General features: G+C 37.0%; 1 protein-coding gene across 2 annotated transcripts in view; it reads left to right on the top strand.

Moving 5' to 3' along the window:
- Positions 1-5,610: 5,610 nt before the first annotated feature.
- The window catches only part of LOC128876339 (neprilysin-2), a 41,938-nt gene continuing 22,649 nt past the window's right edge, over positions 5,611-24,899 (top strand). Inside the window, exon 1 of one of the 2 annotated variants that reach the window (XM_054122609.1) lies at positions 5,611-6,177. In XM_054122609.1, coding sequence (XP_053978584.1) covers positions 6,146-6,177 — 32 coding nt within the window. In that variant the 5' untranslated portion in view covers positions 5,611-6,145. The remainder of the gene's footprint in view (positions 6,178-24,899) is intronic. The other variant, XM_054122610.1, reaches the window with a different exon arrangement.

Raw genomic sequence — 24,899 nt, 5'->3', positions numbered from 1 at the left:
AACGGTATTCAATATTGTCGTCCCGGAAAAAAACTACGCCAAACTTACTCAGACAGTATGTACATTATCGGTATTCAATATTGCCGGTTCCACCATGTACTACCTTAAACCTACTCAGATAGTAGATTTCGGGTTTGGTGCTATATTATGTTCCTTCACTTAAAAAAAAAAAATTGGAAATGATGTATTCACCGAGAGTGGTGCAAAAACAACCCCTTTTGAAACCATTTTAGTTGAACCATTTTAGTTCCCTTTTCCTCAGTAGCGTGTGATAATCGATGAGATTTCTTTAATTAACGTCGACACACTTCCTCGACGGCGGTTCACCGAACCGAGTCCGACTCCACTCGGACTTGGCGGTCCGCTGGCTCGTCAGCTGTTCGAGATGAAGATATCTCGGACTGCGAAACGCTCCAGGGCTCCGCGATTCGACGACAGGACGTAAGGTGAAATTCATAACGGTACCCCCGCGATTGACCCCAGCCATTGTTGCGAGAACGGCGGCATGCGCAATCGATAAGCTAATCGATGAACGGCTCAAAAGAGGCACGCATTATTGCAGTTGCCCTCGATTGAAGCCTGTTATCATAACTGCGTTGTTGTTTTCTGTTGCGGGTAGCGGTGCGCTCGGTATCGGGCAATAACGGAAACCAGTCGCGCGAGGGAACACTTTTCAACCACAGTGGGGCAGAATCCCGAAAACATGGCCAAAAGTCCAAAAATATTCCTGTTTGAGGTGTATAAAGTACTAGATTGGCCTGACTGATGTTGAAGGCACCAATATCTAATGTTATAAAATTCCGGTCTTTATACCTGCACTGGTATTTCAATTACAAAGTAGTCATTTGCCAAGCAACCGCTGCAGTGTTCGAAAGTGCCAAGTTCAAACAAGCGCAAACACGAGTTCGCGGAGTCGCCAAACTGTATAGAATATAGATAATTGTAATTCCTGAAAAATGTTATCCTCTGGGAAATATAAGTACAATTCAAGTATGTTTCAAGAATTTTATATGTAAATAACGAGAAAAGCTATTTACAAACAATTGTATTGGAACATAACGCACATTTGTATACAAAATATTTTAGAGAAAAGTATAAAAGTTGTATAATTCTACATAATTCCGAAAAAAAACTTGTTACATCTTACAGGTTATACTATGAACTGATAAATGAAACAGAGAACAGCTGCGACTAGCTACGGTTGCATTGCTACAGTATCACGTTTACAGTATCATCTTACAGCATGTAACACGTGACAGTAACATATTACAGTATTACTTTACAGTATACATCTTACAGTAATATCTTACAGTATCACGTTACAGTATACATCTTACAGTATACATCTTACAGTATCACGTTACAGTATACATCTTACAGTATACATCTTACAGTATCACGTTATAGTATACATCTTACAGTATCACGTTACAGTAACATCTTACAGTATACATCTTACAGTATCACGTTACAGTAACATCTTACAGTATACATCTTACAGTAATATCTTACAGTATCACGTTACAGTAACATCTTACAGCATCATAACATGTTACTGTATATCGGTGTTACCGATGGAAGACTAAGTAACTGACAGCTTAACTCCAAAAGTGAGACGATAATAAAAATAAATTTGTGTAGAACTTCTGGATTAAATATATCCAAAAGTTAATTACTGCTACAACTGCTAACTAATCTAATCTTCAGCGGTTTCGAGACAAAATTTAAACTTGGTAGAAATTAGTCTGGCAGCCAATGCCATGTTAATAAGCGACGCGCGTTGAAAGAAACAGTTCCGAGAAATGATTTAGTCCACGCTTCGTCCGCGAAGGACTGCGCCTCGTAGGAAGTAAAAGAAATCGGGATCGCCTGGAATCCATTTGACTTGCATGACCGTACGATAATCGCCGTGGTTAACTTTAGCTAACAATGCCCTCCCGACTGGCTGTTTGCAATTTTTCAACCGGGATCGCCGTAATGCCAACGCACGCTGCCCTAAATCGATTTCTGATCCTCTTGGATCGATGGAGCGAAAAGTAAATGGATATTTTCTGTTAGCAGTCGCGAACATAAATCTTGGACTAGATCCCTTTCAAACGAAGTTCTTTCCCGCGTGGCGTCCTGGTTCCCTTGCAAACCGTTTTGATGTAATTTATTCTACTTGGTCCACTGGTATGTTCTACCGCTTGAGAACTGTCGCATGCGCTGTGAGTAGAATCAAAGATTGATAAAGGAAAGTTCTTTGGGTTAAATGGATAAATTAAATGGTGTAAATAACTTTGTTGCAAGCAAATTGATATTTTTAAATTGAACTTCAGGAAAAAGGACTTCCAAGACTTAAATTTTTATTTTTGAAACCAAACGTCGTATGAATACACAGTAAATATAAAAAAGTCTCGTCTTATTATGCTCTATAAGATGATTCTATTTTTTTTTTTTAATTCGCCCAGGGTTAATAGACACTCGTAACGTTTGAATAAATTATCTGGTTGTCTCCACTGGAAAGATTCGCCGTCGAATTAAGAACGGAATGAAATCGCTGGCAAATCTACTTAGCTGGATGAAAGAAGCGGTATCGAATGATCGATCAAGCGTTCCAATTGGATATGGTGGTCGTTGACTAAAACGCAAATTAATATTTATAGCGAGACGACCTCTCCGTCTCTCTGTACGCTTATCCTATGTAGGTTGAAGATCCGCCGAGTTTCGAAGCTTGTTTCTGGGACAGTAGTTTTAAAGTTTGCACGCCCAATAGTTTTGAATCGCTGAACTAGAAGACCAGCGACGATTTCTATAAACTTTCCGAAACTCGGCCAAACTTACGCATCGCGGTTCCCACGTATCTAGACTGCGGACGTTAACAAATGAATCTCACACGGAGATATAAATATATCCCGCTAAACTGGAGCTTTTATTAGGTTTGTCGCGCGACTTTGGTTAAAACATTGGTTGCGTTCGAGACAAGCGTTTGCTCGTTTATTAAAAAAATATTCATACAATAGGCTGGGATAAGCCATTGAATTATTTGATACTTCGAGAGACGATTGCGCAGAAATAAGTGAAAAATTTAAATTAATCGGAATTAAAGTTCAATTATTTTTTTTATTTTATTTTACGTTGTTGTAACGTCTAATATAAGTCAGAAATTTAATAAATAGACTCCGGATCATTATGCAAAATAAAATCTTCGCGAACGTGCCTACAAAAATTGAACCTAAATAGGAATTTATTTTATTCTTGCATATTGTTTGCATTTTGTAATTTCTTGCACGTTCAAATTTCCTATAAATGCATAAAGATCCGCAGTCTATTAATAAATAATGAAATCTCAATCCGAAATTCCAAATCGAATGATTTCAATAAATGCAACTATCCCACTTGTGACGTGGGTTTCTCTAATTCATAAAACAACGGAAAAGGTTGAATCGCGTGACGAAAGACTTTTAAATCTAAAATTAACATTACCAAACAGGATCGATCATTTCATTTCGTGTGAAATATCGTTGCATTAAAAATTGTCAACGCACTTGAGAGAATCAAACAAATTGATTTCCTCGAGATAGGAGGTCCAAAGGGACCAAACGTTTTCTGGCTGTACATCGATTTGCCGATAATTATATCGAACGATTACAGCGATTGCATCGTAGCGATCCTAGAGGTCTTTGAAACGATAGCGTGCGCGGCGCGCTACGCATCGGTGTTCATCGGGACAAAATAAATGCTTCCGCGGTGCATAGTAATCTCGACGTTATGGAGAGGAAGAGAACAATTTTTTTTCGATGCTTCGGAAATCACTGACGCACGCGGTATCTGTGGGTCACAGAGTCGCGTCGAACAAAAGACCGAAAGGAGTGGTCTCGTCGAAACGTTTATACAGCACGAGCTACGAGTTTTTTTTTTTTTTTTTTTTTTATGAGTTTCTTTTAATGTATTAAGATGTAAATTTTGAGTTTTCAAAGTTGTGAGACGATCTGATCTGTTGTCATTTTTGACCAAACCACCTTAATGAACATAGCGACGTAAAGTGTTGAAGCGAATACCGATTTCACCGATTTCAATGCGTTCAATAGCTCGGTAACGCAAAAGTAGATACATTTCACCTAAGCACTTGGATAAAGATACTCGAGGCTTGGTGCAATGAAAAATTCTAAGAAAGTAAGCAGTTTTTTAATGCTTCTTTAGAAAAGTTGAGCGAAATAATAGAAATAGACTCGGTAAATTAGCAAAGCGTTTGAACTGCTCGAGAATGTTAGTCACGTGATGCCAATCTGCATACGTAAAGGTAGTTCAGGTGCAATTTTAATGATGTATTACAAGAATAAAAGCGATTAGGTGTCAGCGAGACGGTGAGCAAAGGCTACAGAATTTATGGATCTGTGAAACAGGCACAGTGCTAACATAGATCGCGAAAGACTGACAAAAATTTCGTATAGCGTAAGTAGGTCCAATGTTTTTTTAGCGAAACAATATTATCTTCGCACTGTACAGAGTTTCGCAATCGTGGTTAGTCTTTATCGTAACGTTCGTTAAGGATTGACGATCAAAATTGTTCAATTTCACAATCATTTTGCAAAATGTGAACAAAATATGTTAGAAATTGGTTGGTCAAAATTCTATCAAGAACTTTACGCGTATGCCATTCCCACGATATTTTTGCAGCCAGAATACATAAAATATATATACATATAAGTTTTTGATAGAATTTTGACCAACCAATTTCTAACATATTTTGTTCAATATATGTATATATATATATATGAAATCGCTGGCAAATCTATTTAGCCAGTATATATATATATATATATATATATATATATATACGTGCGAATCCGTGTCCGTTGTACATATAGATATATACAGTCAGTGTAATAAGTATTCGTACAGGAACCAATTCAAAATAAAACTTCATATATTTATTTCATTAATAAATTTTAGGGGAAGAACGGGTTGACATCTGCTCTCCTAACGCGCTTTTCTCCCCTAATCGCGGCCACTAGACGTTGCAACGCGTATGAAAAATATTTGGATATATAAATAAAACATAAAAAATAAAATGCACGTTACAAGACTGGTATATGGATTTGTACACATCCCTGTGTACTTTTGTATGTTCATATTTGTCATAAATTAATTATGGTTTGTCTTCTAAATATTGCAACGTGTATGTAAAATATATAAATACATATTTATAATATAACAAATAAAATAGACGTTACGAGACAGGTATATGCGGTTTATACACACTCTTGTGTACTTTTGTATATTCACATTTTTCGTAAATTACTATAGTAATTAACTATAGTGTTTTTCTGGATATTGCAACTGTATACCTGGGTATATTGCACATAAAAAACAGTATAAATTTTTCCTTTTTCATTTCTTTCGTCATATGTATCGTTTACGAGAAAAACGTTGGCTAGTAATAGCCTGATCATCCTCTATATTAAATTATTGATCAAATATCTTGCACAATGAAACGAGTGATACGGTTCAGCGCCCAGGCGCTTCACCTGTTTTCGTTTCTGGCACTATTTGGAATTTGATTCGCAGAGCAACCGGTTGACGTCTGCCCTCCTAACGCGCTTTTCTCCCCTAATCGCGGCCACGAATGCATTCGGTTGCACCGTGCGTCGCGGATGGTCCCCCGCGGTTGAACGTTCCGCGGTCGGAAGCCGCTGATTTTCGGCGGATCGGCCGCGCGCGAACGTTTTGACGCGACTGCGGAAAAACGACGAGAGGAGAGAGCAAACGAAAAGGCGCCGCGACGGAATGGGAACGAGAAAGAGAGGGCGACAGCGGTAGGGAGAGGGCGTTTAAATACGAGGAGAGACGCGCGTGCTCCTTCAGTCCGGCGCTAACAGTCCAAACCGATTCACATCCGGACCCCGGTGGAGAGGAAACGAGTCCTGTCCGCCCTCCTAGGACGAATCTCGACCCAGAAAACCCTCCACGATATATCGATACCGTTTCCCTTTTCGACCACGGAACGAACGTGCGAATCCGTGTCCGTTTCGTAACGAGGGGAAATTGTTAGTGGCGCGAGGGGCTGTTTCGAACGGACGATAGTGTACCGTGGTAATGTGTCAGTGATAAAGTTTTCGGGATCGAGACGAAGTGCGTAAGAATCGGAGGGAAGGGATCGAGGATGACGAACAGCATGAAGCAAACTGTCATCAAGTGAGTCCGAAATTGTTTTTTTTGTTTTTGTTTTGTTTTGTTTTGTTTTTTTTTTTGTTTACGTGGATATCGTCGAAACGGAACTCGAAGCAGGCAACACGCGTTCGAGACGGTTCTGTAAACATTTATTATGCAACTGATTATGATTTGTTTGGTTTCTTTAGCTTGATGTGTAATGTCCAACGAGTTATTCAAATTAGCGAGCGCGAGTAAGCTTGCGAGGCAACTTTTATTTTTTTCAGTCGGTGGGTAGTTTTTGTTTTTAACTCTTTGCGGTCAGCTGGGTCACCAAGCGAAGATGTTTGGGGAAATTCATATTTTTGTACGGATACTTATACCGAAGTATGAAGTTTGTCTTCTAGACGTTGCAACGCGTATGAGAAATATTTGAATATATAAATAAAATATAAAATATAAAATATAAAATGCACGTTACAAGTCAGGTATATGGATTTGTACACATTCCTGTGTACTTTTGTATATTCACATTTGTCATAAATTGAGTATGGTTTGTCCTTCTAGATATTGCAACGCGTATGTAAAATATATGAATATATAAATAAAATATGAAAAATAAAATGCACGTTACAAGACAGGTACACACTCTTGTGTACTTTTGTATATTCACATTTTTCGTAAATTAACTATAGTTTTTTTTTCTGGATATTGCAACGCTTATATAAAATTTACAAGTACATATACAAAATATAAAAAACATCCTTATATATTTACACCTGTCATAAATGAATAAATAACCGCAGTCTAATTACCAGTACCTGACTCGTTTGATAGAAACTTTTGAAGCCAATTTGGAATAATTATTGGCTACGGTACCTCAAAGAAACAATGATAGGCATTCCACTATCGCGGGATATTACTTCCAGGTTAATTTCACTTTCTCGTTTGTTTAGTTTAACGATTTCCGTAACCACACCGTCGACTGTCGCGGCAGTAATTCGTGACAGAAACCGAAAAAAAATCGTTTCGTTTTACCTCGACGACGGTGTCTTATCGTCGATAAGGATCTCGTAATTGGCAGACTCGGATGTTATCAGCGCTCTAATGTATATCGGTTATTATTCATTTTTTTTTTCTTTTTTTTTAAGCGAACGATTGCATTGACTTCTTCTCGCGATGATAAAATAATCACTTCGGGACTTTATGACGTATACTTCATTCGAATCATCGTATGACGTATCCTCTTATTATTATTTTATTATTATTTTATTATTATTTATTATACGACGTATTCGTATCGTTCTAATTAGAATGAATTTAGGTTGATATGAATTAGTGCATACTAAGAGTACCCATACCAAGAGAGTTGTGTATCTCCCCCAAATTGATAATTAAACTGCGGATGTTTATTCATTTAAGCAAATGGAAATGTGGGAAAATGTGTGAGAATTTACACGAATGCGAAAGTATATAAAACATAAATAATAGAGTGCGTGGAAATATACGGTGAATTGTTTAGAAGATGAGACATGCTTTTCTTTAAATTTCAAATCATCATCTGTGTCTGATACAAAATATAAGCTGTAACAGTACAACCTCCTTAGAATTCAATTTCATAATCAAGGAGATTGTTACCAATCAGACCCACGGTCCAAGTTTTTACCCTTGAAACCTTTTTTAAAGCCAGAGGTTGATATGCCTGACTAGTAACAGTTAAATCTCCTACATTATACTATACGACTTGTTATGATAATCTACGCTATACTGCAAAATTCAGTAATCAAGGAGATTGTGTTACCAATCAGACCCATTGTCCAACTTTTTACTCCTGCATAGTACTTGAAACCTCTTTCTAAAGCCAGAGGTGATAAGTCTGACTAGTAACAGTATAATCTCTTACAGTATACTATATGACTTGTTATGATAATTTATGCTATACTGCAAAATTCGGTAATCCAGGAGATTGTGTTGTCACCAATCAGACCCACTGTCCAACTTTTTACTCCTGCATAGTACATGGGCCAAATTGACCACCTTGGTAGCTTCAGCGTCGACTGGCTTCTAATGTGGCTTAAAAGGAGAAAGATTACAAGAAACATAATAATCGAGGTAGAAAAAGTTTTAGCACAGTCGAAACCACGCGATTGGATTATCATTTATACCTGCACTTTAGACATTATCAGGTTTAACACGTTGTATGCCACGTCGCCCATATATGAGTGACAGAGCTTTTTCACTTCGAGAAACTTCGATAATTAATCTTGAAAGCTGAGTGTTAATATAAACAAATCTGGATAGAATTCGTAATTCGTAAATTTTGCGAGAATATTAGAATAATAACAATAATGATAATATGGCAAATGTTAGATTCCAAAGTTTCCAATTATCTCAAAATAAAACTTTACCTTTGTAGACGTTTCCATGTGAATCAGTCAACGCATCAAAGGAATCTGGCCTATCGGGTTGGATATCAATGTCGTAGAAGTAATTGCTGGGACTAAGACAACGTAATTGTATCGATGTTCGGGGAAAATACGAGTTTTATCGCCCTAATCTCGTCGCATTCTCTCGAAAAGAGAACTCCTTATCTAAGAGTACTCTGCAAACCGAGCGTACGTTAAGAAACGCGTCGTTGAAAGATAATGATTGATAAACCGCGAGTCACAACAGACAACAACAAGGATATTGTCCCTTGAAATCGTCCCACGTGGCGATATTCCTCCATTTTTTTCACGATTTTACAGTTGACGGGGGAACTGGTTCGGGACGTTGAAAATGAGACATATTTTTACGAATTTTTTTAAGATAATGTTTTAAGAGAATCTTTATGAAACTCGTAGGACCTTTTACTAGGTATTTAGTGATGACTGGACTGCGGATTTTTATCCATTTATAAGAAATTTGAATATGCAAGAAACTAATGCACACAGTATCCAATAATATAGAAAAATATTGACAGTAAAGTTTGTATTTGAAATTGAAAGAAAAGCATGTATTTTATAATATTTGCAGAGTAAAATGAATTCTAATGAAAGTTCAATTTTTGTAGGTACGTTTGCAAAGATTTTATTTTCCATAAAGCTCCCAAGTCCTAGTGGTAACAAATAATTTCTTTTCATACAAAATTGTACATGAGAAGCCATTTAATACCGGAAATGTTCGTAGACTCTTCGCTCACCGACGTTACGTATTTGCGGGGGTTGTAGGGGCCTCGATCCTTGCCTTAAGGGGGTATCCTGAATTAGGAGGTTTAAAAAAAGCGGTTTTTCGTGAATTTTTTTAGGATAGACAAAAATAATTAATTCTATCGAACTTTTTATCCTCTTTTCATACATATTTCAGTAGTCTGTACAAATTTTTTCAACAAGAAATATTCAAATTGAGTCGACTGTGACGTACGAATTTGTAGAGCACCTCACAATTAAAATCTCCTATCGGCGGGAAAGATGCAGGTCGTAATTTTGGTTTGACACAAAAAAAACAAAAAAGTAGTTTCATTTTCATACATTTTTCTTCTATGTGAACTAAAAAAATTCATACAAAAAAAATTTTAAACAACTTTTTTATCAAGTTAAAGTGACTTTTTTGCACCCAAGGAACTGGTTCTTTTTTTGAAACTTGCAGTAATTTCACATTTCACCATTTTTTGCGGGTTTTTCTTAGTTCACATAGAAGAAAAATGTATGAAAATGAAACTTTTCTTTGATGTTTTTGTGTCAAACCAAAATTACGACCTGCATCTTTCCCGCCGATAGGAGGTTTTAATTGTGAGGTGCTCTACAAATTCGTACGTCACAGTGGACTCAATTTGAATATTTCTTGTTGAAAAAATTTATACAGACTACTCAAATATGTATGAAAAGAGGATAAAAAGTTCGAAAGGATTAATTATTTTTGTCCATCCTAAAAAAACTCAGGAAAATCGCTTTTTTTAAACCACCTAATTGAGGATACCCCCTTAAACAAAACAACTAGAGATTTTTGTGGTTTTTCAGAAAGAATTGTTGTTCCTCGTCGAGTGAAATCCCGTGATTTCAAGGCAGGTCGGGATTCTCGGGCGAGAAAGCACGCCGCCCAGGCGTTGATGTTACGACGATGCTGTTGGCGTTGTTGCAAACCGCAACATTCTCGAGTCCTCGTCGATATTCGATCGGAAGATCGTTTGTTGTCGCTTGGGATATCGTAGGATCTATAGGAACTGTTTACGAGTTTCGAGTTCTCACGTTTCGCGAGTCGCGGACGTGACGAGATTGTTCGATCTCGTGTTAGCCTTCGTAATAAGCAGGAGTATTCGATGATGTTGAATCCAACCGTAGATAATGTAACGATTCGTAAATAGTGTTTGTTAAGAAATTGTAGCTTCACTTTTGGCAGACCTTTCGAGACACTGAAGAAAATTAAGGCGATTTCGATTAAACTCTCAAGGGACGAATTTTTAATGGATTTTTTTCTCTTTGTTTAATGGGGTACACACAAACCAAGGAGGAGGAGGAGGAGGAGGAGGTTACTCAATTCGACATGTTGGTTGGTTGGTTTGTTTGTTTGTTTATTTTTTTTTTTTGTTTTTTTTTTATAATGAAAATGCATGAAGGAAAGTTATGTTTCGATCGGTAAACGCATCGGTCGAGTATTCGATGTGTTCGACGTTTTTTGGGCGCCTTCGCGAGGTATCGTCGACGCGTTTTCCGTTTGTTCGAGGCAAGCGACGTGTGAGAACTTGGGGCTTTTTGTAAGTAGTCTGAACCAGTCAGAACAATCGTACGTGTGGGCGTGTTTCGTCAGCTTTCTTTTATACTTTTTCAATTTTATATTATTAATTATATTTACAAGTTTCTCACGTGTCTAATTTATTCGCCACCCTCGGTCATCTCAAATCCTACATGCTTATCTTTTAATAGAGATTGATTTCTTTCGTCATTCCACGTAAAAAAGTATTATGGAAAAATACCAAAAAAAATAATGATCGTCTTTAATTAAGAAGATGCTTGATAACGGAGTTATGACTTACCACATTCGTTTAACGCGGCCTATATGATGACGAAGAACGTTTCCTTCCAAAATTGTGTTATCATAGTTATAATCAGTGAGATATTCTCCCCTTGGCAGTTTTCCGATCGCTTCTTCGTCACTTTTCCTCTCCGTGTATATGCTAATGAATCGCGGCAGCGACAAATCAAATTGTCGCTAACACCAGGGCACTTCCTAGTCGACAAAACCAATTAACATCCGGTTACTAACGATCCCCTGAAGCGAAGGGAAAGGTACTTGTAAAATCGAAGGCTTCGACTCGATTTTCTTTCGCTTTAGTGGCCGATAAAAATTGCTCGAACCAAAATTGTGTACGATTTGAAAAGATTCCAGTTTTTGCAACTTCGATTATTTCGCATATATTTATAATTGTATCATAATATATATTCATAGTATATACAAACGTGTTTTTGTTTCTTCGCTCATTTTCTTCGATTCTTTCCAATAATTCTTGCCTTTCGTTCCACTTCTGCCAAGTAATCTCATTGTAATTCGTTGAAAAATATCGCGACACGCGTTCGCAGACTTTCACATTTTCTTCAAATTCATATTTACTTCTGAGATATCATCTCGATTCGAGCTTTTATCACCAAAACACGAGATAAATGATAGTCAACCGTCGTATAATCGATAGAACAGATATCTCTATCGATCTTCTCGAATAGGGACCCATAGATTCGATGAATCATACGATGAGTCGACAAAAGCTGCAATAATAGAATCGTGTCAACCTGTCGTACATTGTTTTTCTCGCGTAACAACCTGTTGTACTTTAATGGCAGACCACGGCTGGCTTCCACAGAAATGGAAGTTACTTGTGTTTATATTTAACACGTTGGTCACCTCGTCACAAAATTTTTCACTAAGGAAACGAAAGAATTCATTCCAATGATGAGGCGATAAACGAAAATGAATTTGGATAGAATTCGTGAATTTGGCGGGGATAACAAATTAAATACTACGATAAATGTTGTATCATCGAATCTTCAACAGTCTTGACAAACAAATTTGAAATTCGTGATTTGTGAATTTAATCTGCCCAGAGTAAAACTCGTGAAAATTTGTCTACGGAGTTAAAAATATTCTCTCGGGACCGTCAAAGATTGGATAATTCAACGTTTGTCGTAGTATTTCATTTTTTAATCTATTTCATTCACAAATTCTATCCAAATTTATTTGTAATGTCGCCTCGCTTTTGGAATTACTTTTTTTAATAGTTGAATACTTTACTAAGTAGCAAAACGTGTTAAATGGAATATTAAACTGTACGACTTGAATCACTTGAACTTTTTGAGTTGGGTTGAAATATTATACAGGGTGTCCCAGAATTATTATAAGAACCGGAATGCTGAGACTATTCTAAAGCACAATTTCCTTTGCAAAAATGTCGGATGGTCCTTCGTTTTCGAATTATTAACGAAAAACCATCGATTAAGGAGCTGAAAGAATTAATTCCAAAGGTGAGGCGATAATGAAAATGAATTTGGATAGAATTCGTGAATTTGGCGGGGTTACAGAATTAAATACCACGACAAATGTTGTATCATCGAATCTTCAACAGTCTTGAAACAAAATTTGAAATTCGTAGAAATTTTCCACGAGTTTTGGTCTGGCAGCCAGCGAAATTTTGACTTTATTAGATTTATAACAATTTGTTATCTTTATCGTCTTCTTACGTCCTCTAAGCAAATTTTTCCACGAGTTCCTGAAAAAATGTAAGATTGTCCACGCTTCGACGATCGTGTCACACACAGAAATCTCTCTCCTTTTTGTTTGCCACGGGACGTCGACACGATTTCGTCGAAATTTCCGCTGTGGCGGTTCACCACGTAACCCAAGTGCTTTCTACTTCGCAACCGCCAATCGTTTTTGTATGCTTTTAGGCGCGTCGAAAATCTTTTTGCGCCCGAAATCGAATTCGTAAACGAGACACGTATCCTCAGAAGAGGTAACGCTCGGTAAACAGGCACGTAGTGTAGATCTAAAGACGCGGTAGCCTGGCGCTGACGCTCCGCATATATCTTTTATACTCGTAAACCGGCTATTCCAACCTAACCTGAAAGTTTTTCACATTAATATCTCATCACGGCTGCAATATTTTCTAAATTTATCGGCATTTTTCTAATGTAAATCGCATATAAGCTTTCGAATAAAACCAAAATCAATAAAATCGGTTCATGTACAATAGTGATATCGTAATATCATGTCATGAATCTGTCAGAAACGGTAGATTTTTCTTCTGATTTTTATTCTTTTCGTCAACACTTAACCAATAGGAGCTAAGGCCATAAGAAATACTTGTGTATCGTTTGACAGATATAGGTTACAGTGAGGAATAGCTGGATGCAGGTTATTGCGATAGAAGAAACCAATTTCACCAGATACTGCAAGAAGTACTGCACAAGAGACAGTAATGTTGCCTTGTAATACATATGGTGAACGCATTAAAACCATAATAGTAGTTTTAGCAGTGCGACACATTTTTTTTAACTATGAGGAGCATATAACGTCATCAATAAAAGACTAAGTAAAATCCACAATTAAAAGTATAGAATGTACACGACAGTTATGAGACGCGTCCAACGTGCCGATCAGGCCTTAAACTCTGCTCGGTGAAAGTCACTCGGAGCCAGTAGTTTCATGCTCGAACGTATCGACACCGTATATGCACCGCGTCTGACGTGGACTGATGGAAGTTTCATTGAGGTGCTAATTACTTTCAGAAATGAATCCTGATAGGCCAAAAGCGTTACATTCCGTGATAATGGTGAATGTGTAATATACATTCCCAGAATTAGTGTAAGAACCGGAAATGGGGTAGAGGGTAGCTGAGACGATTCTGAACAACAATTTCCTTTGCAAAAATTACGGATGCGTCTTCGTTTTTGAATTATTAACGAAAAACCACTGACCAATCACAGCGCTCGAGAGGCTTTTTCGTTAATAATTCAAAAACGAAGCACTATCGACAATTTTTGCTAAGGAAGTTGTGGTTCAGAATCGTCTCAGCTACCCCCTTCACCATTTCCGGTTCTTACACTAATTCTGGGACACCCTGTATACACCACACATCTGCCAGATTGCAACTAACCATGGATAGATTGATTCTTCCATTGAGATGTTGTTGACTTTCAGAGATGAACATCTAATAGGCTATACAGAAGCGTTTATATTTTCTGATAATTGTCAATGTATATATGCACTGTATCTGTCAGGTTGGGAACGCACGTGGACAGATCTAACCTTCTATTTAGGTGCTAATGACTTTCCGAGATGAACTTGTCGTGTCATTCTTAAACCGTCCGGAAGTGTTACATTCTCTACTGATACTTCGTCATACTCCAGCATAAGAAACAATGAAATAATGAGAGGAAAACATTATCACTGCTGAAACTCAGAAACCTCGAAAATGTGATCAGAAACATTGTAAATAAATAATTGGAACCTCGGAAATTGCTTGAATGGATTACAAAAATGATAAAATTTACGTATTTCGTAACTTTTTAATTTTTCAGTGAATCAAGCCTGATGAGTTAAAAAATAAACATGCAAATACGGCTCGTGTACGAACGCGTAAACTTCGTCTTTAAAAATATTCATCGTGACGATTTTCGTTTACATAACAGACGCTATTCTGGTGCATTGTCAATAGTTAGTCGATACGAAACAGGAAAACCGTGACTCGATATCCCGAGAACCGTCGGAATGGGTTTAACAATTACACCTAATTTGCATGAGCATTAAGCGCGGCTTTAAAACTGTGTGCTTGAGGTCTGGTGTCGTTTGTTATTAGGATAATGCCAGACCTCACGTGGCAGTGAATACTCTACGAAAATTGACAGTCCTTGGATAAGAAATTGCTACTCGATCCCCGTGTTTACCACGTTTTACGACAACCAATTAACGTTTACTTGTTTTTTTCTTTACTACATTATCTAAATTATTGGCTTGTGAAATAGTAACTTCCCGAGACTCGTTCTCTTACTTTTCATTCCACTAGATGCTACATCTTCGCTTACTTCTATTTTGTTTTGTTATTTTGTCTCTCATGGTAGAATCCCAGGGAAAAAAATGAATAAGTAGAAAATTGCAAATATGTCATGCAAAGAGAGTCTTGATAAATCAATAACCCTTTTCAGAAATGAAATAGTTGTTTATATAAAAGGACAAGGTATTACTTTTCTTCCTACAAATGTTACATCTTCGTTAACTTCTATTTTATTTCCTCGCGGTTATTATAGAGTTATCCCTATAAAAGAAAATGTAATAGTAAAACCTTGCAAATAGTGTATATGTATATCACTTTTTAAAACCAACTCCAGACCACCTAGCCCTCTTCATATGCTCGTATAAAAAGACAAGGCGTTCTTTCGATCAATTAAAAAAAAAAAAAAACCCATTGAATTACTCTGCCAGCAACACAATATTGCCAGGTAGAGACGGCTTTTACAGCGAAGCTGCGCACCTCTAACGACGTTACGCCTGTAACGATACCCGTAACGTCGCGTTATCGTGCATCCGGGAGCAACGTCGACGTTGTTCGTCGATAATTTCGTAGTCGACGGTTTAATTAAATTCGTAGCTATCTGATAAACGCAGGCCAGGTTAGTCTTGCCGTTTTCCTCCTATCGGCAATTCCGGGCAAACATCTTTTCTGCGTGCCGCGCTCGATGCGCAACGGCAACGAAGATGACTCTCGGGTAATTGGCCGCTAGCTGGTCGATAAATCGATTGTTACCCAATTAACATGACGAACCGGGTAAATGCGGGTTGCAACAAGTACCCGATGGGAATCTTTGTGTTGGGCTGTACTTTGTGGCATGCTATTTCTTTCGAACTGAATATTCTGGTTTTTATAGAAATAGGAATAAATTAAAAAACACGTTGTACACCGTCCGAACAAAATCGTGATGCTATATTTAGATCGGAGAATGTTTACATTGAATGTATGCATTTATGACGAATGAGAATACGGGGACATGTATGGGATTTTGTGCACATGTGCAGAAATATAGTTATGGAATATACATATGAAAATGCAATTGAAAATATAATTTAACCCTTTGCAGTCGAGACCTTTCTTTTTTGTATCTACCAGCAACTCTAGATACTTTCTTGGCATTCTACATTCTATATTCTGTATTGCCACGAATGCTAAGCTTCGATTGACTTCGAAGATGTTATTTTATTGACACTTCTAATTTTAAAGAAATTAAACCTAAAGAAACATTATTGCTGGTAGGTTTGCTACGTGAAACCTACTGGTGACTGAGACTCACCTCTCGAGTGCAAAGGGTTAATATGACTGGAATTGAAAATTGTAGAAATAGAATTTATATGAAATGTCGAAAATAATATGCATGTTACACCGTTTAAAATATAAGACATTCGGATATAGGCAATCGTATGTAGACGCTAGCTGCATCCCGCGATTTCACCTGTGTGGAATACTAACGTTGCAACCCCTTTTTACCTCCTTAAGGGTTGAATTTCGAAATATCTTTTCTTATTCCTTGTATACATCATAAAGGAAACCTCTGTGCAAGATTTCAGTTTTCTAGGTTCAGGGTTTTAACTTGGGCGTCGATACAAACTTTCCAGCCCCTTTTCACCCCATCAGGGCCTGAATTTTTTAAAATGCCGCAATATGTGTTTGATTAATTGTATCAAACAGCATTAAGACCAAGCAAATCCGACCACAAATAAAATATTCCTCATACAAACGTTGCAACCCCGTTTTTACCACTTACGGGGTTGAATTTCGAAATATCTTTTCTTATTCCTTGTATACATCATAAAGGAAACCTCTGTGCAAAATTTCAGCTTTCTAGGTTCAAGGGTTTAGCCTGGACATTAATTGTAATCAGTCAAGGGTTCATTCTTATATACATTATATATAGATTTCATTTGAGAATGCACCCTATTTGAAACGTCTGAAAGCCGAGGGTTCTCTGAAAATAAAAAAACAGAAACTATAAAATACTTACAACTACACAAATATATATCTTAAAAAATTAAACACAGAATCATTTATTATCGCACAACTTGTATAGTTTCTCTTTTTTTCCATTCCCAGAAAAGCCTCCCTTTCCAAACATTTGCAATTCACAACTCCCATTCTGTATCAATAAAAGTATGAATTTGAACAAACCTCTCCAATCTAGGTACACGTTATTCTTATATTCGATAATATTCGTAATATTCGTAATAGTAAATGCGTTAAGTGTACGAATGTGTAACTTAAGAAGTCTTAAGTTACACATTCGTACACTTAACGCATTCAACCGCCAAACGAGAAGTTTGTTTATCGTTAGACAATCGTACGCAAATATTTATATGATGCGTCAGCACGCGTCCCGTTGTTTTACAAAATCCTCGGATCTGCGAGGAATCACCCAAACAGCTTGCAACATCGTCTTTCATAACCCACGCGAGTCCAAAGTAAGGCCTGTTTCCGTCTCTGCCTCCCTTCATTTTAGAATCGCAAGATTTCTCCGGAGTCGGTTACTGCGAGGAAGTTGACCAGAGCACGCTTTCACTTCCCCCTGTTACGAAATTGACGCAAACAATTTTGGAAAAGCCTCGGTGGTCTCAGAAAAGGTTGCAGCAACTTTTGAAAAATTATAGTCGAAAGCAAAGGACGAATTTTCATTTTTCTTGCCTGGTATGAAATTGCAGTAAAGATTCTGGATGTCCCTACTTTGTTTAGAGAGAGAGTACGCAATCATACTAAATGGCTTGTATCCTCAATGGTCTCCAAAATGGTTGCATCAATTTTTTCAAAAATTATAGTCGAAACCAAACGACAAATTCTCTTTCTCTTCTTCTCTTACGAATTACTGCAACAATTTTGAACCACGCCTTTCCATCAACAATACTCAATCGTACGATGCATCTTCCTTTCCCAGTTATCTCAAAATTATTTGCACCAATTTTTAAAAATTCCAGTCGAAAACAATCGACGAATTCTCCTTCTTTTCTTCTCTTACGAATTGCTGCAACAATTGTGAACCACGCCTTTCCCAATTATCTCAAACTTATTTGCACCAATTTTTAATAAATTACAGTCGAAAGCGAACGACGAGTTTCCTTCGCAGACCTGATCTGCATACAATGCCGTCCCCACCCTTTTATTACGGCTTGTCTCCGCGACGTCGACTGAAACGATAATGTCCGTTTCCCTGTCCCCTGGCGCATAGCTGACGGATCATTGTCTTATCAGCCACATTTCTTCGGTCTCTCCGTAAAAGACCGGTTACTTTCTACAGGAAGCGACTGTTTCACTGCTCGAGACCAATGACTTTAATCGTGCCAGCAGAAAACCCACGCTGTGCTTTAGGTATCTATCGATTAACGTCTGGAGAAATGGACGATAATGGTTGGTTCGATTATGGTTCGTGGAATATGCGTTTAGTAATAGCCATACTACGACTGACGGTCAGGTTATAGCCAGCTCGAGTGTTTTATTAAAAGGTAACGGGGAAGCAACCTACATCGGTGGATAAAGGTAACCTTCTTCGTATGAGTACTCAAACGCAGGTGATTGCTGACTTTGAGCCTCTTTCGGTTTTAAGTCTCTCCTTGAGTTCCATTCTACCTGTGGCTCCTCTTTTTATCGCGACGCTTCCGCGATAAGTACTCACGGTCACCTTGAAATTATGCTGGCCGGAACTAGATGCTCCTGAAAGGTGGTCAACGAATTTGTATTCCACGCGACGACGTTCTCGCGTTTCCTTATTGTGTCTACCCTGAAGACATCTTCCCGTCGACGCGAACGAAGTCCCCTCGTATTACGAATTCCTGTAAAAGGGGTCGATCCAGCCGGCTGGGATCGGCGTCGATCGATCGAGCCGAATTGATCCCGAACTCCGCGAACTCCGCGAACTCCGCGAACTTTGTCAACTGAATCGACAAGCTGTAACGCGTTGACTCTGCCCAGAGTAAAACTCGTGAAAATTTTTATACGAATTTCATATTTTGTTTCAAGACTGTTGAAGATTAGATAATTCAACGTTTGTCGTAGTATTGGGTTGTCCAGAAAGTTCGTGTCAATTTTTAAAAAACATCCAAAAACACGTTTGAATTTTGATATATATTTATTGAATTATGTGTGTACCATTTGGTTCCACAACTTTTCCACTTTTTAAGAGGATGTCTACATGTTATTTGTTTTCAACCATTCCGATATATTCAGACCTGTACCGCCTACTAAAAATCGGCATGGGCTTTCCAGACAACCCTATATTTAATTCTTTAAAAATGCTATCAAATTTATTTTTATTGTCGTCTCGCTTTTGAAATTAGTTTCTTTAATAGTTGAATACTTTACTGGGTAGCAACGTGTTAAATGGAATACTAAACTGTACGACTTGAATCACTTGAACATTTTGAGTCGGGTTGAAATATTATACAGGGTGTCCCAGAATTAGCATATGAACCGGAAAGGTGAGACGATTCTGAAGCACAATTTCCTTTGCAAAAATGTCGGATGGTGCTTCGTTTTCGAATTATGAACGAAAAACCATCGACCAATCACAGCTGGCTCTCGCGGCTGAGCGCGCACCACTCTGGCGCTGTGATTGGTCGGTGGTTTTTCGTTAATAATTCGAAAACGAAGCATCATCCGAAATTTTTGCAAAGGAAATTGTGCTTCAGAATCGTCTCAGCTACCCCCTACCCTCCGTCCCTTTCTGATTCTTACACTAATTCTGGGACACCCTGTATATGTCACACCTCGTGGTCAGTAGAGTACTCTAGAAGATCAGATTGCTCGTGATCTAATCATTAAACATTTACCCATGCCACTAACCACTACAAACTATTTTAAAATCTTTCTTTCGTGAAATATCGCATTTTTGTTTAACCAAAATGGTATAATTACACGGACACGTGTAAGGTTAACAAAATGAAGCGAGTAAAGGGAAAATTGATTTTTTCAAATTTCTTGAGTACCTAGTTAACCTCTTAGAGAGGTTACCTTGAACCTTGAACCTTGTACCTATTGCGCCAAAAGAAAGATGCGCGTCTAATATCTTACAGTGCCACTATCGGCGCGCGCGAAGTTTCACAAAAATTGAACAATTGAATGATGTTCCTACTTGATTCTTGAAGAAACAATTCGTGTAACGCCCACGAGTACTTCAATGAGAAAATTGACGATGCAGCACCGCGACACGGTAACTTTCCGAGAATCTTGGCGATTGCAAGATTGTTCGCCGTTCATCTCTGAACTGAAAAATTGCGGAAACGTCTTGCGGCGACGTGTCGCGCGAACCAGAAATTTGAAGAGTCTCTGAACGTTGATTCGTAATTTGCGGAAATGATGCGATCGCGTAATTGGTGATAATTGACGATTATTACAATGTATTCGAAGTCATGATGCGAGGATCGTGATCGAAATACTTGAGACGAGGCGAAGTCACCAGGAAATAACGTAGAATTGTAAAAATACTTTAAAGTGGGAAAATGAAGGTTGATGTAATACCTGAAGTTCAAATCGCAAGCGTCAGGAATTATTTAAGACAACTTCAGTCGAATCTCGTTTATATGGAAACAGTTATTAGTAGATTGTAGGTAAAAAGTGTATAGGTCTAAGAGAATTAGGTGGAAAGATCGTGATCAGATAAAGAGAAGGATAAAATTCTTATAAAAAATTCTATTTTTATCAAACTCGTGTATAGAACTCATTGTATAGAATTCTATTTTTATAAGACTCTTACATGAAATTCATGTATAAAATTCTATTTTTATAAAACTTGTTTATAAAATTCATTGTAGAGAGTTTTATTTTTACAAAACTCTTACATGAAGTTCATAGTATAACATTCTTATATGAAATTTTTATACGAAATTCTCTTACACAATTTTTATATGAAATTCATATATAAAATTCTATTTTTATAAAATTCTTATATGAAACTCTTATATGAAATTCTATTTTTATAAAACTCTTATATGAAATTGATATACAAAATTCTGTTTTTACAAAACTCTTATATAAAGTTCATATATAAAATTCATATGTATCGTGCCTTGCTAGAGCAAAGACGAACCAAAAAGAAAAAACCATGACAACGACGAGGGAAGGTCGAATGATCTCGTGGACACATGCAAGGGCTCACATTGCAGTTTATTAACATGCAGTCCACGGTCGTTTTGTGCCATTTCAATTCGACACCGTTTCGCGTTTCTCCTTCAATGGAAAGCGTGCTGAAGGAGTGGGTGGTCGCTTCGTAAGCTCGACAGCCGAATTTCAGGCCCAAATGGGAACGAACATTCACAGTTACAATCACAGATGGTGGTAGTAGGCCTCCATTCGTTTAAACGTATGTAAACGTTAACGATTCGATAAGGATTTGGTTAAAAATGTCGAAGACACGGAAGTTATCTCGCTAAGAGAGAAGAACCAGGTGTTTTCTGTATTGTTAATTTTTTATTTGGAATTTTGACTGTTTGCATCGTCGACGACAGGCTGTTTGCATCGCGGAGGCAATCTGTCCAAGGTTTTGCAACGTAGCATAATTGCCTGGTCAGCGATGCGAGAAATTTGGAATCGACCGAGGCCCTAATTTCCTCGTCCCCAGGGCAAATGGCACAAAATTAGGGGAGACCTTCCTCTTATCGCTTCAATGACAATTAATGTCGTCCTGGAACGCTATGGTCCTCTGCGAGACTTTTCGAATTGGTGACCTAAATTTTACGGAGGCTAGCATCGAAAGTAACAATGTTGATACTCATTTTCTTGGTTTTCCTTTTCTTGGCTGTAACATAAATTGTAAAATTTTGACAAAAATGTTTTTACCACAGCTCAACATCGTAGTTATTTCCTACATTTTTGTCTTGTAAATATAATTGCAATCTGGTGAGGTATTTGAAATTAATTTGCTTACTTGCAGAATTTTAGAATTGACGAGAAAACACAAAAGATTAGTGACTTGGTCTAATTATTATATTTACTCTTATTTTATTTAAAAAAGAAAGAACGTATACAGTATCGATCACTGCGAATACATTTGTTGCATTTACACTTGAATATATTGATGGGTATTGTCATTAACCACTAAAAGTGTTGATAAATTGCGAACAAGAAGAGAACAGAGAGAATGTTTGAACAAATTATATTTTATAAAGAATTGGGATAGAAACTCGCGTTAATATATATATTAACGAAGGTAATTTATAAACTTATTCAGTCCACGTGATAAACATGCATAGACATGTCAAAGCGACGCCAAGCACTCTCGATCTACACTCGTGGGAACTGGAAATTCATATTTTCGCGAAAGTAGTCTATCAGATGCAACGAGGAAGACCTTGCACAAACCCTGGGCTAACGTTAATTAAAGTCGACTGCAATTTGTTAGAACGAATGAAAATGAGATAACTTTTCAGCTATTTCACCGACCAGTGAACTACGGCCGTATCGTAACTTTTAATCATCGGATTACGCGATATGATTTCCCGTTCGAAACTTTGCGTATCGACTCGAGATAGTTCTTTATTGCTTAGGTTTTCCGAGGAACGAATATCGTGTTCAAAACTCTGGTGTTTACCTCTTTATGTACATTTCTTCATAAAATTATTATGTGCAATTTAAATTTAAAATTCATACGTACAATTCTATTTTTATGAAACTCTTACATGAAGTTCATATATAAAATTCATGTATAAAATTCTATTTTTGTAAATTTCTTATACGAAATACGTTTTTTATCAAATTCTTACACGAAATTCATATATAAAATTTCTGATATGAAATTCATATATGAAATTCTTATATGAAATTCATATATAAAATTCTTACATGAAATTCATGTATAAAATTCATATATAAAATTCTTACATGAAATTCATGTATAAAATTCAATTTTTATAACTCTTATATGATATTCATGTATAAAATTCTATTTTTATGAAACTCTTATATGAAATTCATGTATAAAATTCAATTTTTACAAAACTTTTAAATGAAATTCATGTATAAAATTCAATTTTTATAAAATTCTTATATGAAGTTCATATATAAAATTCATGTATAAAATTCTATTTTTGCAAAACTCTTATATACATGAGACAGAGGGGTTGCTAAACAAAACATGTAGCAAAAAAACTTGTCGTTTTACCAATTCGCAACGAATAGTGGTCATGCGCACTGGGCTAATCACCGTACAATCAAATAACGTGATAAGTGTAAATGCAAACGGTGGTCGAGACTCTGCGTGAAAACCGCCAGTAATAAAAGCAAATATATACATTACTACTTTTGTGCATGCACGCCTATTCGTGAAAGTTGCCGCTAAGCCTTTAACCTGTTCCTCGTTCCTGCACATGATCGATACGGATTTAATGATAATAGTACGAGTAATTTTTTAAATCTGAAAAGCAATAAAATTTCAGTAAAGCGTGTAACTTAGGGAGAGGAATGGAAAAATTCTCTTTTAATCTTTAATCCTAAAATACGTTAAACAAATATTCCACTTTAAAATGTCAATTTTCAGCTATTCTTTTAGGGTATAATGCTAATTTTATTTTTACCACGTATTTATTCATATTTCATGAATGTATACAATTTATATTTGATAAAAATAATCAAAATTAAACGAAATACAAATAGGAAGTAGGTATAAAGTAAAACAATATTAAGAGAATCCTTTCGGGGAGATATATTTAAAAAAAATTGAAACTACCCCTTGGAAAAATAAATTTTCTCGAGTTCTAAATTAGAATATCCTCTCAAAGGAGTCACTCATGTGGAAATTAACTGCCAGTAATTTTCTAGATAAAACTTTGAAAATAGGCATTTAAATTTTTTAAATTGTTATCTAGCTAATTACTGTCGGTTGATTTCTACATGAATAATTCCCCGTAAATCGCGAATAACATTTCTCTGAAATATTACACGTTCGGTTCGATGAATTTCCGCTCGAAGAAAACCAGCCACGACTTATGGCACAAACCGACGTAACACTCCCCGACATAATGCGCTATCGATGAAACGATCGCAGGTCGATACTTGGCGATCTTTCACGGTTGCGCTCGCCGATTGTCTCGCTTCTCTAACTCGTTTCGTGCAGCGCGCAAAGTGTGTCAGGGTGATCGTTGCCGAGTTCTCACGTCGCGGGGGCGGTCATGCTCGATTTCAAGGTACGGTTAATGGTACGGAAATTCGATCGTCAGGGAAATCAGTTTTTCTTATCGGCCGCGGCCATAATCGTGGGCCACGTATGAATCTTTCCCGAGGGGTCGTTCGTTGAATTGCAACCTGGGCTTGTCGTAGTAGCGCTGAACCGTTGACCACTGCACAAGGTTCTCCAAAACAGAAGCTGTAGGGTTACAAACATTGATGACTATGGGGATTGTTAACAAATATCACAGTGTTTTAACTTTAATTATAGTCGATTTGCGATATTCATTGAGGCTACCACCAGATGTAAATCGTGTCTTTTGGACAAGGTACCACTGTGACAATGTTTTTCACTGAAGAACAAAAAAAGAAATTAAAAAAGAATTCTTGAATTTTGCTGAAGTTAGAAATACAAATACCACAATATATTTTTGATATATTTGTGATGATGCAGAACAAAAAAAAAATTGATTCTTAAAGTAAACTGTCAAAGAGAATAATCTTCTTTGAATTCTTGAATTTTGCTGAAGTTAGAAATACAAATACCACAATATATTTTTGATATGTTTGTGATGATGCAGAACAAAAAAAAATTGACTCTTAAAGTAAACTG

This window comes from Hylaeus volcanicus, chromosome 5 (genome assembly GCF_026283585.1).
Source record: "Hylaeus volcanicus isolate JK05 chromosome 5, UHH_iyHylVolc1.0_haploid, whole genome shotgun sequence".
NCBI classification, from domain to species: Eukaryota; Metazoa; Arthropoda; class Insecta; order Hymenoptera; family Colletidae; genus Hylaeus; species Hylaeus volcanicus.
Note: the sequence above shows the minus strand (reverse complement) of the source record. Positions and strands in the feature narration are given on the sequence as shown.